Source organism: Hyperolius riggenbachi, chromosome 5, assembly GCF_040937935.1.
Source record: "Hyperolius riggenbachi isolate aHypRig1 chromosome 5, aHypRig1.pri, whole genome shotgun sequence".
Lineage (NCBI taxonomy): Eukaryota > Metazoa > Chordata > Amphibia > Anura > Hyperoliidae > Hyperolius > Hyperolius riggenbachi.
This window is the reverse complement of record NC_090650.1, coordinates 69,870,871-69,893,649: the sequence shown is the minus strand read 5'-3', so window position 1 is coordinate 69,893,649 and position 22,779 is coordinate 69,870,871. Positions and strand designations below refer to the sequence as shown.

General features: G+C 43.3%; 1 protein-coding gene across 5 annotated transcripts in view; it reads right to left on the bottom strand.

Moving 5' to 3' along the window:
• Window positions 1-22,779, bottom strand: part of PTPRN2 (protein tyrosine phosphatase receptor type N2) — a 1,331,885-nt gene that overhangs the window by 881,770 nt on the left and 427,336 nt on the right. For all 5 annotated transcript variants that reach the window (XM_068235852.1, XM_068235856.1, XM_068235855.1 and 2 more), the window contains 3 exons: window positions 20,685-20,927; window positions 13,165-13,205; window positions 9,490-9,884 (listed from right to left, as the gene is read on the bottom strand). In XM_068235852.1, coding sequence (XP_068091953.1) covers window positions 9,490-9,884; window positions 13,165-13,205; window positions 20,685-20,927 — 679 coding nt within the window. The remainder of the gene's footprint in view (window positions 1-9,489; window positions 9,885-13,164; window positions 13,206-20,684; window positions 20,928-22,779) is intronic.

Below are 22,779 nucleotides of genomic sequence, written 5' to 3'. Positions count from 1 at the left end.
GATGTTGCTGGTCTTGTCCCTTCTCTGAGCGGCGGAAACAGTGGTCTGGGCAAGGTACTGGTTGACAGCGTGCTTCTGTTCAACCAGACGCTCCAACATCGCCAGGGTGGAGTTCTAGCGAGTCGGAACATCAAGGATCAGCCGATGGCGTGGCAGCTCCAGCTCCTTTTGCACGTCTTCCAGGCTCGCACAGGCTGCAGCCGAGCGCCAGAAGTGACGCACAACGTTCCTTGCCGTTTCCAGCAGTTCGCCCATCCCCTGGTAGGTGCGCAAGAACTTCTGCACCACCAGGTTCAGCACGTGGGCAAGACAGGGGATGTGGGTCAGGTTTCCCCTGTCTATTGCGGCAACCAGATTGGCCCCATTGTCGGCCACCACCTCTCCGACTCTGAGGCCTCTGGGGGTCAGCCAAATCCTCTCCTGCTCCTGGAGTTTGGCCAACACATGGGTTGCCGTCAGCTTGGTCTTCCCAAGGCTGACCAAGTGCAGCAGCGCTTGGCAGTGGCGGGTCTTCACGCTGCTGCTGAGGCGGGGGGTTTGGCCAGGTGTGCTGGAGGATGGCAGAGGATCGGAGGAACCTGCTGCAGTTTCCCCGACCCTGCGGGGTGGCACCACCCACTGTGTTGCTGCTGCTGCTGTGCCCGCTGCTGCTCTCCCATCCACACCCCCTTCCACCAAGCTGACCCAGTGGACAGTGAAGGACAGGTAGCGGCCTGTCCCAAAGCGGCTGCTCCAGGAGTCCATGGTGACGTGGACCCTTTCACCAACCGCGTGCTCCAGCCCTCGCTCCACATTGGCCATCACAAAGCGGTGCAGTGCAGGAATGGCCTTGCGGGCGAAGAAGTGTCTGCTGGGAAGCTGCCAGTCTGGGGCTGCGCAAGCAAGCAGCGCACGAATGTCGCTCCCCTCCTGCACGAGCGTGTACGGCAGGAGTTGGGAGCACATGGCCCGTGCCAGCCGCACGCGACGGCTGCTGGGAGGCAGAGCCCTAACCACCCCCTGGAAGGACTCGCTCAAAAGGCTCTGGCGTGGCCTTTTGCTGGCACGGGAATCAGCAGACACAGCAGAGGAGGCCACTGAGGACTGGCTGCCAGAACAGGCCTCAGTGTCGGCGGCAGGAGTTGCAGAGGGGGGAGGAGCAGTGCGTTTCCGCACTTCTGCTGGTGCTGCTGGAGGAGCAGGAGGGCGGGTGGCTGCTGTTGCTGCTGCTGCTGAAGGCCGTGCAGTGATGGGTGTGGTGCCACTGCCAGCACCAGATGCCTTCAGCCTCTGGAACTCCTCATGCTGGTGGAAATGTTTCGCAGCAAGGTGGTTGATGAGCGAGCTGGTGCTGAACTTTAAGGGGTCTGCACCTCTGCTCAACTTCCGCTGACAGTGGTTTCAAGTGGCGTACTTGCTGTACACTGTGGGCATGGTGAAAAAGCGCCAGATTGGTGACAAAAACAACCCCCTACGGCATGGAACCGCTGCTGCCTGTCTCCCTGTGGTGGTTGGGGGGGGGGGCTTGGGTGCGGCTGGTGGTGGTACTGGCAGATGCTGCTGCTGCTGCTGCTGCTGAGCCTGAGACACCAGCAGGCTGGGGGACCTGCCTACTGCTGCCAATGCTTGCAATGATGCGCCTCCTTGCAAGGCCCACAAGCGCATCCTCCTCCTCCTCCGAGCTGCTGATGACGACATCCCCTGGAGCTGGTGGCACCCAGTCTCTGTCTGTCACCGTGTCATCATCATCCTCCCCCTCCTGAAACATGTCCTGCTGGGATGATGACCCCCCAAACTCCTCTCCTGATGCATTAATGGGCTGCTTGACTGTCGCCACAGTCTTGCTGTCCAATCCCTCATCCCCCAAAGTGCCCATCAGCATCTCCTCCTCCAAATCGCCAACAACAGCAGACAATTGACTCATCATGCCTGGGGTCAAAAGAGTGCTGAGTGACAGGTCGGCGACTGACGGTGAACTGGCCTCCTCCCCAGGCCCTGCTGGGCGGCTGCTGCGAACAGGGGTGGTGGTGGTGGTGGTGAGGGTGGAGGCCTCGGATGCAGAGCTGATGGCGGGCTGCTCATCCTCCGTCATCAGTTGCACCACAGTGTCTGCATCCTTTTCCTCAATGGGACGTTTCCGACCCGGCTGGAGGAAAATCGGAGCAGGTGCTACACGCTGCTGCTGCTGTGTCTCTGCAGCGTGAGTTGCAGATGCTCCTGCTGGGCGGCGCCAAAGGCGTCCACGGCCAGTGGCTATAGGAGGAATGTTAGCCACTGACGCTGCTGCTGCGGAACTGTGCATGGTGGCGCGGCCGCGCCCGCGGCTTGCCACAATGCTGCTCCCTCTCCTCCTGATTCCCTTGCTGCCCTTCCCCTTGCCCAAACCGCGGTGGCTGCCACTTCCAGACATCTTCGATGTTTTGGGCGTAAACACAAAAGTTTTTTAAAAGGGCGGGTGAAAAGTGGGGTACTTTAATGGAGTGGGTTGGTGGGCGAGGTGACTGAGTGAGTGTCTAGTACAGTAAGTAAGTAGTAACAGAGTCAGTAAGTACAACTAGAAGTTACAATAATCAGTAGTAATAATCACAAGGAAATAGAGTGTGTGTACACAGACAGTGAGTGAGTGCACGCACACGCAGGAGCTAGCCTATGAACAGTGACTGAGTGTCCCTACTAGTACAGTAAGTAGTAACAGTAAGTACAACCAGAAATTACAATAATCAATCAGTAATCAGAAGGAAATAGAGTGTGTGTACAGTACACAGACAGTGAGTGCACGCACACGCAGGAGCTAGTAGCCTATGAACAGTGACAGTGAGTGTCCTAGTACAGTTACAGTATATAACTATTCAGAAGGAAATAGAGTGTGTGTACAGTACACAGACAGTGAGTGCACGCACACGCAGGAGCTAGTAGCCTATGAACAGTGACAGTGAGTGTCCTAGTACAGTTACAGTATATAACTATTCAGAAGGAAATAGAGTGTGTGTACAGTACACAGACAGTGAGTGCACGCACACGCAGGAGCTAGTAGCCTATGAACAGTGTCAGTGAGTGAGTGTCCTAGTACAGTTACAGTATATAACTATTCAGAAGGAAATAGAGTGTGTGTACACTACAGTACGCAGACAGTGAGTGCACGCACACGCAGGAGCTAGTAGCCTATAAACAGTGACAGTCAGTGAGTGTCCTAGTACAGTTACAGTATATAACTATTCAGAAGGAAAAAGAGTGTGTGTACAGTACACAGACAGTGAGTGCACGCACACGCAGGAGCTAGTAGCCTATGAACAGTGACTGAGTGAGTGTCCTAGTACAGTTACAGTATATAACTACAATACAAAATACAATCAATCAGTACTAAAGGACAGCAGAAATACTGGTATAGATGAGAAATAAACAGAGGACAGGAGAGAACAGCTGCCCACACAGGCAAGGCCCTGAGGCCTAAAGCTGTAAGCCTGCAGCAGCTGTCTGAGTCTCTCTCTATGTAACACAAAAGCTACTAACTAAAATACAATGTCTATCTAACTAACAACAATATAGGTGTATATAGGAGGTGTATGTGAGCAAAAACGCTAGGTAAATGACCACAATAAAGCTCTTGCTAAGCCAACGCACAAAGGAGCAGATCTCTCTCTGTGCAAAGTCGGGCAAGGACGGAGAAACGGAACATGGCGGCCGCTATTTATAGGGTAGGGGCTGGCCAGGGTCCCCCTCAGTGATTGGCTGCCGTCAGAGGGCCTGGGAGCCCTCTGATTGGCTCTAAGGACATCAATCTGGGCTATGAAGCTATTCGAGCTCGGTATTCGAGCTCGAATAGCGCTGTTAGCTCGAATAGCGCGAATAGTGAATGGGCTATTCGAGTTCACTCGAATAGCCCATTCGAATAGCTCCAGCTATTCGGAGCTCGAATACCGAGCTCGAATAGCTGAAAAAGAGCTCGAATATTCGAGCTACTCGAATATTCGAGCTCTGCTGAGCACCACTGACACAGAGTTTTAAAGTTCCTGGAGATTTCTGCAGACGCATCCGAAGCTGAAATAGATACATTTTGTTTACATAAATGTATCTAAGTGTTGAAAGTGACTCATCTCTCTGACTGAGCTGGAGGACAGCCAAAGTGTGTAACATTCAACACTTAGATACATTTATGTAAACAAAATGTATCTATTTCAGCTTCCGATGCGTCTGCAGAAATCTCCAGGAACTTTAAAACTCTGTGTAACCCTTCCAATGCTGGTCTAGTAAAAAAAAAAGTGCTGGTTGCATATAATATACTGTAAATAATGTTTTAGAGCAAAGTTGAAATGCAGGGTTATATTCCGCTTTAAGGACCACGGTGATTGAAATCTACACCCTGTTTTGGTGGTTACCTGGCTGGCAGGGCGTAGATTTTAATCACCGCCGCAGCGTGCATCCGCGGTTTTCATTGCCCCCCGCCGATCTTGCCGCTGAATCCCCGCCGTGTCCCGTCGCAGATCACTTGCTCTGCCTGTCTCAATGACGGCAGAGCCCTGTGAGCCGGTCATAGGCTTACATTAATAGACACATTCAGGAGCCAATGAAAGCGGCTTCTGACCGGTTCACATGCCGTCATAGAGATAGCAGAGTGGAGGTCCTAAGGATCCCGGCGTGCTGCGGTGACGGCGGGTATATGCGTCGATTCACCGGGATACTGTCGTACCAGCGGGCTCTGGTCCTTAAGGGGGCATAGACCGCTGGTACTTAGGTGGTTAAAGGACAACTGTAATGGGAGAGATATAAAGGCTGCAATATTTATTTTCTTTTATACAATACCAGTTGCATGGCTATTTTGATGATCTTCTGCCTCTAATACTTTAAGCTATGGAACCTGAACAAACATGCAGCATATCAGGTGTTTCTGACATTATTGTTAGATCTCACAACATTATCTGCAAGCTTGTTTCTGGAGTGATTCAGACACTACCGCAGCCACATAGACCAGCAGGGCTGTCAGGCAACTGGTATTGTTTAAAAGAAAATACATATGGCAGCCTCAATATTCCTTTCTTTACAGTTGTCCTTTAAACTCAGTAAAATTACATTTTGCTGTGGTACACTATACTATATAGAGAGTTCCAAGTTCTACATACACATTTTAAAGCAAACCTGTGATCCAGCCCTGGTTAAAGAGACACAGAAGGAGGCACAAAAGGGGAACAGGGATCAGAGGTGGTACAGAGGGACACAGTGAAGGCAGACACACAGTGGTGGCACAGATGGAGGCACTGAGGAAACAGGGGCAGAGGTGACACAATGGGGGGGCAGAGGTGGTACAGATGGGGACAATGAAGGCAAAGGGGAACAGGTGACACAGAGTGGGGCATTGGGTTTGCACAGATGAGGTACAGGGGACAGAGCTGGCACAGTGTTCAGGTTAAGAATAAACCAACACTCCCTATCTCATTCGTTAACTGGGGGCTACCTGTATAGCAGAACTTTGGCGTGAGATAATTAGAAGCTATGGTGGGCACCAGAGTTCTGCAATGCTATAGCAGAACTCTGGCCGGTGATAATTAGCAGCTATTACATTATAATGGAGGCAAAACTTGACCCCTCACCCCAGAGTCAGCAGACACATGGCAGCCAATCAGCTATCCCTCCCACCTGGACCCCCCCCGCACACACACGCATACACACCTACCTATCAGAAAGCCAGCACTGCAGCCATTTTGCCGTCTGTATTTGGCTTCTGTGCTAGGAAGATCAGCGAGAGTGTGCTGATGACAGGGATAGTGTTAGTTAGGCCTGTTTTCTGTGTCCTCAGTGCAGGTTCTTGCTGCTACCACAGTGTCCTGAACAGCTAATAACTCTTCTTAGGGCTGGTACATTGTTATTCTTGCTATTGTATTGCTATTCTGTGTGTCCAGTGCACAAGTATGCTGTTGTAGTCAGATCTGTCGGTCCTAGTAGTGCACTGAGTAGATAACCCAATAATCCTTCACCACCACTACTGGCACCTAATATCCACTACTGCCCTGCATAAGGGCCTATATTTTAAAGCGATTGTTGCACATAGCATAAACCTGTCACCTGACCTGCGTGAAGTGAGAACCAGTTCCTTCCTGGCAGCAGAGCTTTTCATTTATTTCCTTTTTTGATATTGTAATATTGTGAAAAAAAAGACAGGCAAGAGGCAGGCCACACCACAGGGATCATGCTGCTATGATGTCCTGTGGCCCTAGCATATTGCCCATTATTCAGAGGCCACATACCTTGAACTCATAAAATGCCACAACAGTAGTTGACTGGCATACACAGCAGCACACCCCATCTTCTACCGCTTCTGCTAGGAACCTTGCTGCAACATCCCCATCCTCTTCTGATATGGGCACTCCACAACGTCATTGAACTACCTGAACCCGATCATAGGGGCTGGAAAACCGCGATTACCTGCACTCCCATGAACATGCGCACAAGCACAGCAACTGTCACCACTACACAAAGATTGCAGTCGAGAGGACTAACATTTACGCCCTGGAGGTGTCAACTAGTAAAAACAATAATTTGCTCACCTAAAGTTATTACTAAAGCCCTTTATGGTTGTTTGTGGTGTGGTAAATGTGACATTTTGTCTGTCAGACAAATTTAGTTATGTAATGTGATTTCTGCCCTTTAGAGATTAAAACACGACTCTGGGTCAACTACACAATTTTTCGTGAGACTTTTGCCATGAATCTTCCTCTGGCATGCCACAGTCCAGGTGTTAGGCCCCTTTAAACAACTTTTCCAACACTTTTGTGGCCAGAAACAGTCTCTCTAGGTTTCACCTGCCTATTGAAGTCTATGGCGGTTCACCAGTTCATGAACGTTTGCGGCAAATTCGTGTTCCGAAAATTTCAAGTTTGTGACATTACTATTGAGGAGTCACTGTCGGAGCCATTTTTGGGCACCTAGAATAGGAAGTCAGAGTCAGAGGTTTCATAACCTGAGGAGTCAGGGTTGGATGATTTTTGTGCCAACTCCACAGCCTTGGTAAGTATTAGACTAAGGCGTTGAGTCGGAGTCATGGTTTGGGTACTTGAGTCGGAGTCATGGTTTCGTGAACTGAGGAGTCAGATGATTTTTGTACTGACTCCACGGCCCTGTCCCTGTGCCTCCTTTTATTGCCTGATAAAGCGGGTTCTACCTGTGAAACGCATCTCAAAGTGCAGCATACTCCAATAAAGGCTTTTGTTTATTTGAATCAGACAATTTGTGTCATCGATTGGGAGGTAAGTCCATCACTACCTCCCATTTTTAGAGTGATTTTAGTGTATTTATTCTTCTTGGCATGTCTGTTAGTCCAATATCCACAGGAGAATCAGGTGAAGCATGATCACCTGATTGTGACCAGATATTCAGATCAGTCATTTGGTTGAATCAAATCAGTCTCACGCTTCTCAATGAGTTAGTCCAAGCAGAACATTTTTTGTAAAATAAATTGAAACCTTTGTTATGTGTCTTGAGATCAGCTTTAAAAAAAAAAAAAAAGTTAAGTGTCTAAAATACTTGACCCTCGACTGGAGAAATGCAGGAATTATTTAAAGGGTGGCCCATTGTATTTCTGACCATTCTCATGTCACATCTCTCGCGTCTGTATTTCTTATGGAAATCTGCAGCATTTACGGAACGGAGTGCAAAAAATCAATTTGACTCCCTCAATGGTGGAATCAAGAGCCGTCTTTTTCGAAGGTTCAGGAGGCACAAAAAATAATTCAAAGTGGCAAATCGCCCCGCTGAATGGCGGACTCAGTCCCCTGATTATTTTACTGGCTGAAGATGAAGAGTCGTTCAATTATTTGTAGGCAAGAGGCAGGGAAACGGCGTTAAAATTACATTGCGGAGTTGTTGTACCCCCTTCCCGGTGTTGTAAGGTCAATTTAAGCATTACAGCCTGAGATACATCCCTGATAGAAATTCTTACCTGACTGAATAGAAAAGTGGCTCATTTCATTTAACTTGGGGAAAGTTGGCAGAGGGGAGACGGCGTTTCAGCACCACAGACTATAATAATGGATTTCAATCCTGTGTCTCCCGAGTGTGATCAGTCTGTCTGGTGAATAATACACTTTGAACACAGCTGTATATGGGCGAGCTGAGAAGTCACTCTTGCAAGAAAAATAGGTAAATAAACAGCATTGTTTTCTTTTTTTTATTTTCAATATATTGATAAAGAAGACCTGTTGTCTATTAAAACATCATATGAAGATGGAGATCAGAGGGAGCTGCAGCAATGTACTGCACACAGCCCTTTTAATGAAGAAAGTTTCAGAGAACGTCACAAGTTTAACATCATCCATGGTCCTACAGTGCTCTTGTACATCGTCTTATTGCCTCTTGTACATAGTCTTATCTTTTCTTTTGGGAGACACCTATAACATTTCCTGTCAAATAAGTACTTGCTGGTTAAATAAAAGTAACTTTAAGTCAATATTTGCCAGGGGTATGAATAATTATGGGCAGCACTGTATTTAGTGGCCTGATAGTGTATTGGTTAAGGGCTCTACCTCTAACACAGGGGACCGGGGTTTGGATCTCAGCTCTGTTCAGTAAGCCAGCACCTATTCAGTAGGAGACCTGGGGCAAGAACCCCTAACACTGCTGCTTCTGCCTGTAGAGTGCACCCTAGTGGCTGCAGCTTTGGTGTTTTAAATCCGTCAGAAGAAAAGTGTTTTGTGCCGGTCAGCCTGTGTCAATTTATCTCTCTATAGTTGCTATGACAACTCCATAGCAGCAGTTAGTCACCAACAATTAATTGGTGTCATTACCAGCCAGATCAGAGCAGTTGAAGGATGTAGGTGGAAAGAAAGCACCCACGAATTTGGGTACTAAGTAAATCCAATAGTAGAATTGATTGGTCCATTTTCAAGCTGCATATATTTGCATACACATTTGCATAAATTTGCATCAACTCTGAATAATTTACATATCAGTGAACATCCCTATTACTCACTCTGCTTTCGGCATTCCACTGACTAGATCTCCCTTCAGTTAGAGGCACCACTAGCTACTTAGTACTGAGGTTCCTCTAGCTACCTAATGCTTGGGAGCACCTCTACATAATATTGAGGCTTCTTCTGGCTACCTAGGAAAGGAAAGGAAGGGAGTAGTGACAGCTGGGACAGCCAGCACACTTGCCGTCTGGCTGGGTGGGGATTTGTAGGTTCATGGAGGGTGAAGTCTAAGGTGCCAGGACATCTGTGCCTATAAGCTCCTGTGAGGTAAATCCAGGCCTGGGAAAGGTCCACACTGAAGTCTTATATATAAATTATATACAGTATTTATATATTATATATAAGTTTTTACTGCAGTCTTCTGGATTAATAAATGTAAATAAATGCATAAAACATATATAACTTAACTATTAGAAATGTGTTTCAGGGTACCCAGTTAGTTTATGGTGAGCCAAAATAACCAAAGTCATTAAGATTTTGTAAGGGACCAAAAGAAACCCAAAAGCCCCTCATTATGAGAAAAAGAAAAAACAGAAATGAGACCACTCACGTTTTCTGGGTCACAATGTATCCATACTTGTCACTGCTGGAAGAGGTCACTTGAAGCTGCACTTCTTGCCTCATTTTTTTTGGCTCTTCTTGAAATGCCCGGTCATCCTGGGAAAAACTCTCCTGCACCATATGCTGATACTCGATCTCCTCCTTAGAATCAGAGTCGGACTCAGCAGATTTCTTTTGAGCGGTGAGCTCTCTGGCGTATGTCTCGCTTTTTACGTTCTCCATTCCTGCTTTCTTTTCATCATCGTCATCATCATCATCCAAGCTGTAATGTAAGTCGCCAAAACTTTTTAAGCCCTTATCGTAGGGATCCTTTAACATCTCATGAGATACTGATTTAATAGCAATGTCTTGGGAGGTCTCATCCTTTGTGCTTGCATCTTTGTCCTGTTGGAAAGATGTAAACAGTTTGAATTAACTGCACCGAATCACTGCTATAAACCGAATCACTGCTATAAACAAAATCGTGCATCTGGCATCATTACATAATAGACTATGGGATTCGATTCATAAAGCATTATCGCATTCAGTAATGTAGAAAACCGCTTATTTTACAGAGCACTTAGGAAAATGTAAATTCATAAAGGCAGATACCGCATGAAAAAACTGAAATTATCGAGCAGTGAGGTAACTTACCGACTTGTGTGGTAAAGACCTCAGCAAATGTCAGTAAATGTCAATTCATAAAGCCTACAGCATGCGGTAAAGCCATGAAAAATACCGTCTGCTTTGAAGTGATGTAAAGAATGTGGAGTCTGTGAGAGGAGACTGTGCTGGGAGCCGTGACGCAGAAGCAGTGCGAAACTGTGACCGACAGGAGCATGGAGCCAATAGAAACAGCCCCTGTTCTCCTGCAAGTCTGAATGCTGGAGTCTGATAGGACCCACAGCCTTCTCAAGTGGGATAAGCTTTTAAAACCCCCAAGCAGCAGTAGAGCAAAGGTAACAATACAGGCTTTCTCTAAATACCTTTATCTGTTTAACCTCTTGGGTTCCTGTTTGAAGATGCATAGGAGCTAGTGGGGAAAATCACCTAAGCATGGTATGTGTAAAGTTTCTTAAAGTTCTTCTAAGCTGTGGCAATTACATTTAATGTTAAGAAAGACTAGTAGATTCAGAGCAGATTCAGAGCAAGCAAAAGCAGTATAACAAAACATGTACATCTAAAGGGATGTTGATATGCCTAGCAATGCCCTCACTGCACGGAACAGCTTGTAACAACTCAGAGACACTCCACACTGCTCTGCGGTTACCGCAAAGGTTTTCGTCAATGGGCTTCGGACGGTAATTTACCGAACTTCTACCGCACCTGTGAACATGTTTATGACTTGACACACAAAAGTCTTAAATACCGAATGCGGCATTTTTTTTTCGCAAAGCCATTTATGAATCAACTCCTATGCCTTGGTAACTGTCAAGTTTGCACATGTTAAATGAGAAGTCACCCATGATATGCAGGAGAATAAAGATGAGCATGTATTTCAATTTTAAAGCGATGTTTTAGCTCTACAGGAAGTGGAAGTGGAATTCACCTGGGCTAAACTGGGACGTTAAGGGCTTGTTTATGAGAGATAAAGAAATGAACAAGGTTTTTGTTAGTTTAATTAAGGATTTTTTTTAAAGTCATGGTGTTTGGTTTTTACTTATAAACTCTAAAATGTTAATGGCTAAGAAGTTGTTAATGACCCTTTTTACCTACATTATTTGTTTGTGAGGGGTGGAAACTGTAGATTCAGTAATCTGTGATTCTTAGGAATGCCTTAGGTATTGATCTGAAAATGATTTGTCAGCTAACCAAAGAGCTACACATACAAACTAGATTTGCCCTTAGAGCACACCTGAAGTAACATGATGAAATAACTATAGGTATATGTAGTACTATTCCTAATAAGAAATTATCTGAAGTTCCTTTCTGTTTTCCAGTACAACAGGAGTAAAAAATAAATGGAGTTCTTATGTACATTAAGGCCCGGTTCACATTAGCGTTGAGCGGAATGGAACGTATACTGTCCAAACGGACCAGTATGCGAACAGATCCAATGTTAACCAATGGATCCGTTCACATCCATCTGCTTGTACTGATCCGTTGCCCGTTCCGCTCAGCGGACAAAAAAATGCTGCAAGATCTGTTTCTCCCGACCGTTGTGCCCAGCAGAATGAAAACGGAAGGTTTTGCAGCTGCACAGGAACAAATAGAAAACTGACAGTTTACAGCACACTGACTGTAAAAACGTACAGTTTTCACCTGATCCTGATGGCCAGATCCATACGGCCGGCTCCACAAAATAAAAAAAAATGCTAATGTGAACCGGTCCTAATAAGCTTGATAAACAATTTGTTAAATTCATTCTGGTTCCCTGAAAAGTAAATGGAAGCTAAAATAGCTGAGAAAGAGTGAGACAAGGCTTCTGAAGTGTAAGAGCCAGAAAGTTCAAAGTGTCATTACTTCTGTTTGAATTTCCATTCAGAAAGGTAGATCTGTTAGGTCTTAAAATGAAGCCCTTAAAGAACAAGCAACACTTATGCTAACCTAGAAATAAAAAAACACATATATAAGTAGATAAATACTACTTCTACTTACATAACAGATGTATTGTGCTATCCACATAATGAATCCTGTGAATTTTACAAAGAAAAAGCAGAAAATGCTATTCTAGGCAGTGGCCATCTTGCCAAGCTAATGCTGACATCATATCCTCCCTGACTCTTGTCCCCCCCCCCCCCCCCCATCTCTTGCTCATTTTGTATTTATTAGCTGCCCTCCTCCCAGAGTCTTCAGACACTCCCACTGAGGTGTATACTAGCAACTTTGCTGTCTTTTTTTGTTTACACATCCAATCACTGAGTCACCTCAGCCTTGCTTGTAAACACAAGTAATCAGAGGGTGTTTCTGATAAGCAGCAAGGCAGGGAAATAAATGGAAGAGGAGGAATATATTATAGATAAAAAGAACTCCCAGCATTCAACTCTTTGACACTGTTTGGCACTAGGGCCAGTGCTCCTAAAGTATGTGATAACTCCAAACCATAACAGCAGAAAAAGTTTTGCAAGTTTTGAATGCAAGATTAGCATCTTTATCACTTAATACACTCAGACCAGTTGCTGTTGAAATTTGATTTTTATGGTGACAATACCGCTTTAAACAAAACATAAAAATATGAGACTCAGTTCTATGTTTAATTTACTTTTAGCAAGACACATACCATTAATCATCCCATTAATTTATTTTCACTTCAAGATTGCATGAAGTTGCTACACAGGGCTAGGAAAACAGGTGTGGTTGGATATGTGCTTTAAAGTCAGGGGTGAACAGAGAGATTCAAATTTAAACATGTTATACCAGCAGTGGTCTAGTGTGTTTATTGAGAATTTTATTCAAAAAGTTCCTTAAAAGCTACACATGATGTAGATGTAGCTGTTCAGAGATTTCTGTATAGTAAAGGAGTTGCATAGCAACCATGCTTACCACCAAGATGCATATATTCCTTTATATTTACATTGTTGTACCTGGGGCATCTGCTTTTACTTATACATATCACACTTCTTTTGTACAGCCAGAATTGCAAAGGTCATTGTTGAGCTCAGTGTGAAAGAAATGAATGCATCTGTTATGTGTTGCTAAAGTATGTTCTAATGTATAAGAAAACATGCATGATAAAAATAAATACCTTTATTTCAGACTGGAATGTTTTTATGCTGGTTCCCTGACCTGGAAGTTAAATAAAGAGAAATAGGTTAACAATGGCTGAACTAATCAGTGGTGCAAATATTCTTATGCATTGCAGTTTATAATTACAAATAAGTGTATGCAGTTTTGAATTTACTACTTGTCAGAAGCTGCCACAGTATGTGCAGAATTAAAGCCTGATGAGGGGCGTCCGGTCGATGAAATTCGGGTGTCAGACCTCAGGAATTGGGAGAGGAAAGAGGAAACAGAAAACACTAGGAACACCAGAGTGCAGAATTTCCAGGCAATTAAATAATGTGTGAAATAAACACTGCTTACAAACCTGGGTTGCTATTACGCAACCACAGTATTAGACAACTATCAAAGTTAACTACAATTTTAAATGCCACATATATTTTCAGTAATTAATAGCAAATAACAATACAAAGGCTTTTTTTTCATCTTTTAATTTTTTATGTGAAGAAAATATGACATTTGCAGAGAACAGTTTTCACTGTGGGCATTACTATGGAGGACTGTGTCCAGCACATCCAGCATACAGAAACAGTCCTCACTGTCTGTAATCCTGTGACTGAAATGTCTTCAGAATGATAGATAGCAGAAATATAGCATCAAATAGTGCATAAATAACTCATCAGCTGTTCCTGTGTCTCCCTGCCTCACACAGTTCTAAAGTAAACAGAGATTGCAGCCAGAAAAAAGCTCATTCTAAATGGGAGGATGTAAGCATGCAATTACAGGAATAAAGTACAGGTCCTTCTCTTCAGATATTTTCTCTGTAGCTAAAAAATCTTGCAGCTGTTCTCATATGATCTGTGAGAAAGTAGAGTGTGTGTGGGCAGGGCAGAAACAGCCACCATAGCTTTCCCAAATCCTCGATATCCACACAACTCTCTCCCTTTGAACGCCTCTGCATCCACCGAGGACATCAGAAAGGTCTAATCTCACAAATTTACTCTATTTTGAAATCTAAATGAGGCTCTCACATCCCTGTACATGATTATATGACCAGATGGGAGTCTGCCTTGTCCACTTCCATATCATTAGAGGAATGGGAGGATATTTGGAATAACGCTAAACTCTCATCTATCTGCATACAAATTAGGGAAAACATATACAAAATCTTATTTCGATGGTATTTGACTCCAGATACCCTCTCACACATTTACCCTAACACCTCTGACCTATGTTGGAGGGGATGTGGCGAGAAAGGCACTATTGAACACATCTTTTGGTTTTGCCCTATAATAGTCCCCTTGTGGCAAGAGATCCAATCCCTCATTTCTGACCTTTCTGGTGTACTCATTCCTTTAGATCCCCTACAAATGCTACTAAGCAAACCTATCCCTGACATCAATAAACACACCATGCAATTGATCCCCCATGTTTTAAACGGCCACCAGACTATCCAAAGCCAAGGCTTGGAAAAATATTGCTCCCCCAACATTATCAGATGTAAAGAACAAGGTAAACTGGACTAGAACGATGGAGCAAATGACAGCATCCCTAAGAGACACTGTTGGCAAATTCCATAAAATTTGGGACCAATGGCCATACACACCCTCAGACTACAACCCTCCTTAGATACTCTACGTGATTGAGAAAACCCAACTTGAGATCCCTCAACCACACATTCGATACTATAGGCTTTCTAAACTCAATAAGAGGCCCACCCATTCCTAAATCTCTACGTATACGCTGGACTTATCTATATGGCTTGTTGACCAATGTGAACTTCCTTATAATCTTTAGATATTTAGTGTTTCTTTAAGGCTATATTTCCAATAGTTATTGTGAATTCTTTAATATGCTCCACACACTGTCATAGGCCTTATTAGCTTTCCCAATATGTTGAAATACCTAACGGGACTACCTGAACTCATTTATCATCTTTCACCAAATATCAGGAAATTACTATGGAAGACTTGTATTCCCCGTTTATTCTTGACTGTCCCAACATGAAGAAATGCCTTTGACAACTGTAAAATGTTTTCTTCTTTTCTACGATGTTAAAGTTTACCTTTAATAACAATAAAAAAAGTGTGGAAAAAAAAAACAAAAAAAACAATGAGCCTGCATGTAATCAACTTTACCACTAGCAGACATGAAAAAAAAAGACAGCACCAACTGCCATTATCTGTACCGTAACCACACCCACTAACAATGCGATAGGCTAAAAGGTTGTTTTTTATAGATATACATATGCACAGAGGGAGATACTGGTTGCGTGGAAGTTGGAAACAGCTGTTATTTCCCACAATGCAACAAGGCTCACAGACAGAAAACTGTCAGAACCTAGGTCCTGACATCACACCGTGGGAGGGGTTTCCCCACAATATCAGCCATATAGACACCCCCTGATAATCTATTTGAGATAAGGTACAGATTTCTCATAGGAAATGGGCTATAAGCTACTGATTGGGATGACATTCAATCCTCGGTTACAGTTCCTCTTTAACCTACAGACAATCATCCAATATAATACTCTCTGATATCATCTTCCAGACATAGGATCGCTTGACCGATCATTCTACACATTTATGAACACCGATATAAGGTATCATGCAGGGTATTTTAACCGTGTACTACATTCTAACTGCACAGAATTAATAAATCAACCAACTCAATGCACACTGTATAAATTGTGCAAGAAACGCATATTGACAGGAAGACGGTGAGATGTACAGGTATAAGCTGCTCAGGAAATCATTACATCGATCCTTGTAGAAAGAGATTATGTAAATAGAACTTACCTCTGCTGCCTCGTAGAAAACAGAACACACATTCTCTGCAAATTTACTGCTTAACAACAAGTTTTCAAGGATAGTCTCGAACAATTCCCAACTGGAGACTATTGACTACAGGTCACAGGTGTCAGGGGATAAACTACATTCAAGTGTTTATGTAGAGTTTTCTGTATATAATTTACACAACGAACTTACTTACTGCTAAAGTGAATACTAATGGCCTTTCTTTGCCTAAATGCATTCAATGTATTTTTATTTAAAGGGGACCTGCTGTTTGGAACCATTTTATCTATGAGGGAAACGAGTCAGATGCAATGGTCCTACAATAATCTATTGTAATAAAAGTGAAATACAAGCTATTTTATTATTTTCACAAAAAAAAAACCATTGCTTCTTTAAGCAACAGGGGCAGCCATACTATCCCAGGAAAAAAAAAACTATATAAGTAGATAAATACTTGTTCTACTTACATATGTATTGTACAGTCCACGTTTTGATTTCAGTGAATGTTATATAGTAAATAAAGAGGAAATTGTTCCAGGCATTTTACATCTTTACTGCCTCTGACTGAAGCCAATCCTAATGTTATTTCCTCCCTTGCTCTTTTTTTTCCTAGAAAATGTCATATCTAGCTTGCTTTGTAAATACACGTGAGCACAGCATAAATCATATTTCAGCAGCTTCTGCAGAGGTGTGAGCTGCATTTCCCTTCTCAGCCTCAGCTTGTTACACTGAACAGCTCTCAGCCAATGAGTGAAGAGCAGGAATGTGGGAGGGGAGATCAAAAGCTTCCCTTTACTGGGCAATGTACCAGAATAGAGCTAGGCTGACTTCATTACATTACTTCATGGCAATCAGAGTAAGGCCTTGTTCACATTATATCTGTTTTGGAAAAATTTTAAGCGTGGGTGATTTTCAAAATCGCCTTGAAAGCCCCTGTGCAATGATTCTCTATGAGAGAGTTCATATCAGAGCGGTTTGTTTGCGACCCGCTTTGATAAAAGGTGCTTGAGCAATTTTTGAGGCTATTTTACACTCACAAAATCACTTTGTATTGTAATGATTGTTTTCAGATTTTTTTCCGGATAAAAAGACAGAAGCGCTTACAAAAACGCCCCAAAAAATAAGCGAACGTGCAGAAAATCCCCGGAAAACACTTAAAAACGTGGAAAAAAAAGTCCACTGCAGATGGACACAAGCCGAATGCAATGTGAACAAGGCCTAAGTGAGGAAATGACATCAGGATAGGCTTCAGACACAGGGATTCCAAAATGTCAACTGACAGAAACAGAATTATCTTTACAGTGGGATGCAAAAGTTTGGGCAAACTTGTACATGTTCATAATTTTCCTGTATAAATCGTTGGTTGTTAGGATAAAAAATGTCAGTTAAATATATAATATAGTAGATACACACAGTGATATTTTAGAAGTGAGATGAAGTTTATTGGATTTACAGACAGTGTGCAATAATTGTTTAAACAAAATGAGGCAGGTGCATACATTTAGAAAAGAAATGAAATCAATATTTAGTAGATCCTCCTTTTGCAGAAATTACAGCCTCTTAACGCATCCTGTAGGTTCCAATGAGAGTCTGAATGCTGGTTGAAGATATTTTGGACAAAATACAAAAATCTTTACAAATTATCTCTAGTTCATTCAAGTTTGATGGCTTCCGAGCATGGACAGGTCTCTAACTCACACCACAGATTTTCAATTATATTCAGGTCTGGGGACTGAAATGGCCATTCCAGAACGTTGTACTTGTTCCTCTGCATGAATGCCTTAGTGGATTTTGAGCAGCGTTTAGGGTCATTGTCTTGTTGAAAGATGCAGCCCTGGGGCAGCTTCAGCTTTGTCACTGATTTCTGGACATTGGTCTCCAGAATCTGCTGATACTGAGTGGAATTCATGCATCCTTCAACGTTGACAAGATTCCCAGTCCCTGCACTGGCCACACAGCCCCACAGCATGATGGAACCACCACCATATTTTACTGTAGGTATCCAGTGTTTTTCTTGGAATGCTGTGTTTTTCCTCCATCCATAACGCCCCTTGTTATGCACAAATAACTCAATTTTAGTTTCAGCAGACCACAGCACATTATTCCAAAATGAAGCTGGCTTTGTCCAAATGTGTTTTAGCATAAGTTAAGCGACTCTGTTTGTGCTTTGGGCAGAGATAAGGCTTCCTCTGCATCACCCTCGCATACATCATCTCCTTATGTAAAGTGCGCCGAATGGTTGAACAATGCACAGTGACTCCATCTGCAGCAATATGATGTTGTAGGTCTTTGGTGCTGGTCTGTGGGTTGACTGACTGTTCTGATTATTCGTCGCTTCTGTTTATCCGAGATTTTTCTTAGTCTGCCACTTTGAGCTTTAACTTGAACTGAGCCTGTGGTCTTCCATTTCCTCAGTATGCTCCTAACTGTGAGAACAGACAACTGAAATCTCTGAGACAGCTTTCTGTATCCTTCCCCTAAACTATGATGGTGAACAATCTATATCTTCATGGTCACTTGAGAGTTGTTTTGTGACCCACATGTTGCTACTCTTCAAAGGAAGTCAAAAGAGGAAGGAAACTTGCAATTGACCCCTTGAAATACTCTTTCTCATACCTGGATTCACCTGTGTATGTAGATCAGGGGTCACTGAGCTTACCAAGCCAATTTGAGTTCCAATAATTAGTTCTAAAGGTTTTGGAATCAATAAAATTACAACAGTGCCCACATTTATGCACCTGCCTAATTTTATTAAAACAATTATTGCGCACTTTCTGTAAATCCAATAAACTTCATTTCACTTCTCAAATATCACTCTGCGTGTCTCCTATATGATATATTTAACTGACATTTTTTAATGTAACAACTAATGTTTTATACAGGAAAATCATGAAAATTAACAAGGTTGCCCAAACTTTCGAATCCCACTGTATTTACTATATACAACTCACTGAAATCAAAATGTGAACAGTGAAATACATGTTATGTAAGAAGAGCAAGTAGTTATCCACTAATAAATGTGTGTGTGTGTGTGTGTGGTGGGGGGGGGGGGGTTCTGAGATAGTTTGGCTGACAGCTCCTCTTTAAAGGCCATTTACTGCTGCTGTCTGCTTTCTCACCTACCACTTTAGAGTTTTTACAATAATAAAACAGGACAGGGCATAATTTGCTTTTGTGGCTATACATGGCTGCTTCTGACCTATTTATAAGAACAACCGGCTTCTCTTTTCCACAAATACCTCTGTACACTTTATGAGGAGCAAGGATAACTGTGGTAGCATCAGCCAAGGATAACATCACAAGGGACGTTCAGAAGCTGCAATATATTGTGTGGACTGCAGATTGTGTGAAACAGACTTTTAGTAAAGAGGGTGCAGTATAGCACGCTGTACAATAGAGGGCACTCCAGGCCTTTGCTTGGATGGCCTGTGCACAGAAACAGGCCTGTAGCTAACATACTGTATAATGGCTGTTATATAGCACTAATATTTTTTCTTCTTTATAGAAGATGCAGTCCTGGCACTGTCTCAACGCTGTTTATTCCCTGGCATGACAGTTACAAACATCCATTGTGTGGAAGGTGCTGTTGGTGGGGAGCGAGTGAGGAGAGATGGTTTCCAGGGGAATATAGGACTGATGTGACATAAGACGGGTTTGCTACACTGTATGGTAGAGGGTCCACAGATCAACCCACAGTGCCCAGGGAAAGTTTTTTTTTTTTGTTTAACTATAAGCTTTTTTTCCTGTGTTTTCCAGCATAAACGAAGTGTGACTGAGGGTGTGGCATCTGCTGATGTGCAGAGAGTATTGTGAATTTTCTCAACCTTTTTACCCTGGGGGAACCCTACAAAAATGTTTTAGATCTTAAGGAAACCCCTGCATTTATTTGCAGTAGGTGTGGTCTAAGTAGGTGTGATAGTTGATTACATGACCCTTTTTGTCTAGAGCCATGTTATGTTTCTTATTTTCACTGTTCCTCATTATAGTAGTGCTAGTTTGTGTTTTTTTTTTATTATAGTTCTCTCTCTTACCCTTTTGCGCCCCACCTCTTGTTCTCTCCAATTCAGATTGTAAGCGTGCAAGGGCATGGCTCTCTCAACCTTTTGTGTCTTGGAATTTGTTATTCTTTTTACTACGCATTTTTTTATACATTTTATTCATCATGTTACTTTTGTCACAAAAAATACCAATTCTGTATTTTGTACTAATTCTGTATTTTGTATGTTGGTGTTCACCATTGTCTGTATAATTTTGTTCCCCATGTTTGCTTCTTACTTTGTAAAGCGCCACAGAATGCTTTATAAATCAATACTATTAATAATAGTTCCCACATGTATACTGCTCCTTTATAATAGTACTCTTTATTATACTACATCCTATCATGGTGCACCCTATTATAGGTCCCTTTATTATATGGTCTCTCTATTTAAGTGCTTTTTATTAATGTGCTAATTATTCTTATGACCCCAATTTAGTGGGTTTTTTTTTGTTTTTTTTAACAGTACCTTCTATTATAGTGTTCTCTGGCATACTTCTCCCACTCCTGCAATGGGGGAAAATGCTAAGCAACCCCTGCAGAACACTCAAAGGATCCTTGGTTGAGAAAACCTTGTCTAATGCATTAGTTCTTATGTGTCTGTAGATCCTCCAGATGTAAATCCAGCCAAGGGTTTTCTGGATCACTAAAGACCTCCAGTGTTCTCCATTCTTAGACAACCTTAGCAAACCAGACCCTATATGTGTTCCTCACCTTGAAGAGTATCGTTGTCCCCTCTGTCACCCTCGCCATGCTCCTGGTACTCATGGGATCCCACTCTTTTCATCTCCTGCTCTCCTTCAGACTCCAGGTTCCTGGCTTGCATCTGCTCACCATCCACAATTTGTAGAGTATCAGCGATGACATCTGCCAGCTCATCCAGCTCTTTTGGTTTGAGATTATCGATGTTCATTTTATGCTTGCCGAGCTCCTTCACCACATTCTGGATAAATGTTTCTTTACAAAAAAAAGAGACAAGTCATGCCAAGTTATTAAAAATTAAGACAAGGAAAAGTTACAAGGCATGAAAGATGCACTACTGCCATTGTCTTCACGCTGTACTGATCGTATCATCATTCTAGGCCTCATTTATTTATGTGTTTAAAATAAGTATTTTTGGTATTTCTAATATGACCATAGTGTAGAACTGTTTATCTTTAGCCTGATCATGATAGTCTTCAAGAGCAGGGCCTTTGTCAATGTTTTTTATTGTGAAGTAGTTTTTATTGTGTGGAACAGCACAGAAAATAAACTCTGGTGTTGAAAGTCACAAAATCCAGGTGCAGGTGACAAGATCAATTCCTTCCTATTGTCTTGCTGCTAGACTAGTGCAGTGGGCCATGAATGACCATGCAAACAGGATATGCAAACCTACTTTAAAGGGGCACTATGGCGAAAAAGTGTAAAATGTAAAGTACAAGCAACCGTTTTCCCAGAGTAAAATGAGACATAAATTACTTTTCTCTTGTGTTGCTGTCACTTGCAGTAGGTAGTAGAAATCTGACATTACTGAAAGTGTTTGGACTAGCCTGTCTCCTCAAGGGGGATTCCTAGCATGACCTTTATTCTTTATAAAGACACTCCCTGAAATGGATTTGCTGACCAGCCTCCCTGCTCGCTGCACAGTTTTTTGGTAGTTGGATGGAGCAACCGCCATTTACGAAGTGCTGTTGAAAATAAAGTAAATCTTGAGAACCCCCCATGAGGGGATAAGCTGGTCTAAAACCTGTCGGTTCTGTCAGATTTCTACAACCTACTGTAAGTGACAACAACATAGTAGAAAAGTAATTTATGTCTAAAAAATACTAAAAAAAATGTACTTCTTATTTGCATATGTTTATATGTACTTTAAATTTTACATTTTTTCGCCATAGTACCCATTTAAGGTATTTGCAAGCTTTATTTTTTTTTTTAAATGGACTTACGGTGTCAAAATAGTGAAAAAATGTAAATACATTTTTAGATTCTTGATCTACGGAGGATGCCATCCACGTTCTCCCATTCATTCTTCCATGCCCCCTGCTGTAATAGCCCCCATGGTCGGGTCCCGACCCCTCTGAACAGGTCGGGTTATCATTAGAGATGTGGCGAACGGTTCCCGAACCGTTCGCCGGCAAACATCTCTGAATACATGGGCCTCTTACTACTTCCGGGTCGCAATGACCCGGAGTAGTACGCCTGCGCTGCCCGGCGGAGCGCGTCCTAGATCGCGCTCCCGTTGCTGGGCACTCTCTGCGCATGTGTGTGACGTCACGCTCATGCGCAGAGAGTGCCCGGCAACAGGAGCGCGATCTAGGACGCGCTCCGCCGGGCAGCGCAGGCGTACTACTCCGGGTCATTGTGACCCGGAAGTAGTAAGAGGCCCAGAGAGGTTCGCCAGGCGAACTGTTCGGCCCAACACTAGTTATCATTCCCCCCTCAATATGGCCGCCAAATATTGCCGCAGCTGCGCAGTCCGCATAGACGCGATTGCGGCTGCGCGGCTCTAGGGCCTCCTCTCGCTGCGCCCGATGTAGGACATGGATTAATGACGCAGAGGCGTCGGCACCCGACCAGGGGGGCTATTACAGCGGGGGATAAGGCGGAATGAATGGGAGGGCATGGATGGCGTCCTCCGCAGATCAAGAATCTGAAAAGGTATTTAACTTTTTTCACTATTTTGACACCGTAAGTCCTTTAAGTTTTAGAGTACCAATTGCCTGGCTATCTTGCTGATCCCCTGCCTGTAACACTTTTAGCCACAGACTCTGAACAAGCACGCAGATCAGATGTTTGACTGACCCGGTGGTAGAAGAGGAGTGGATGGAAG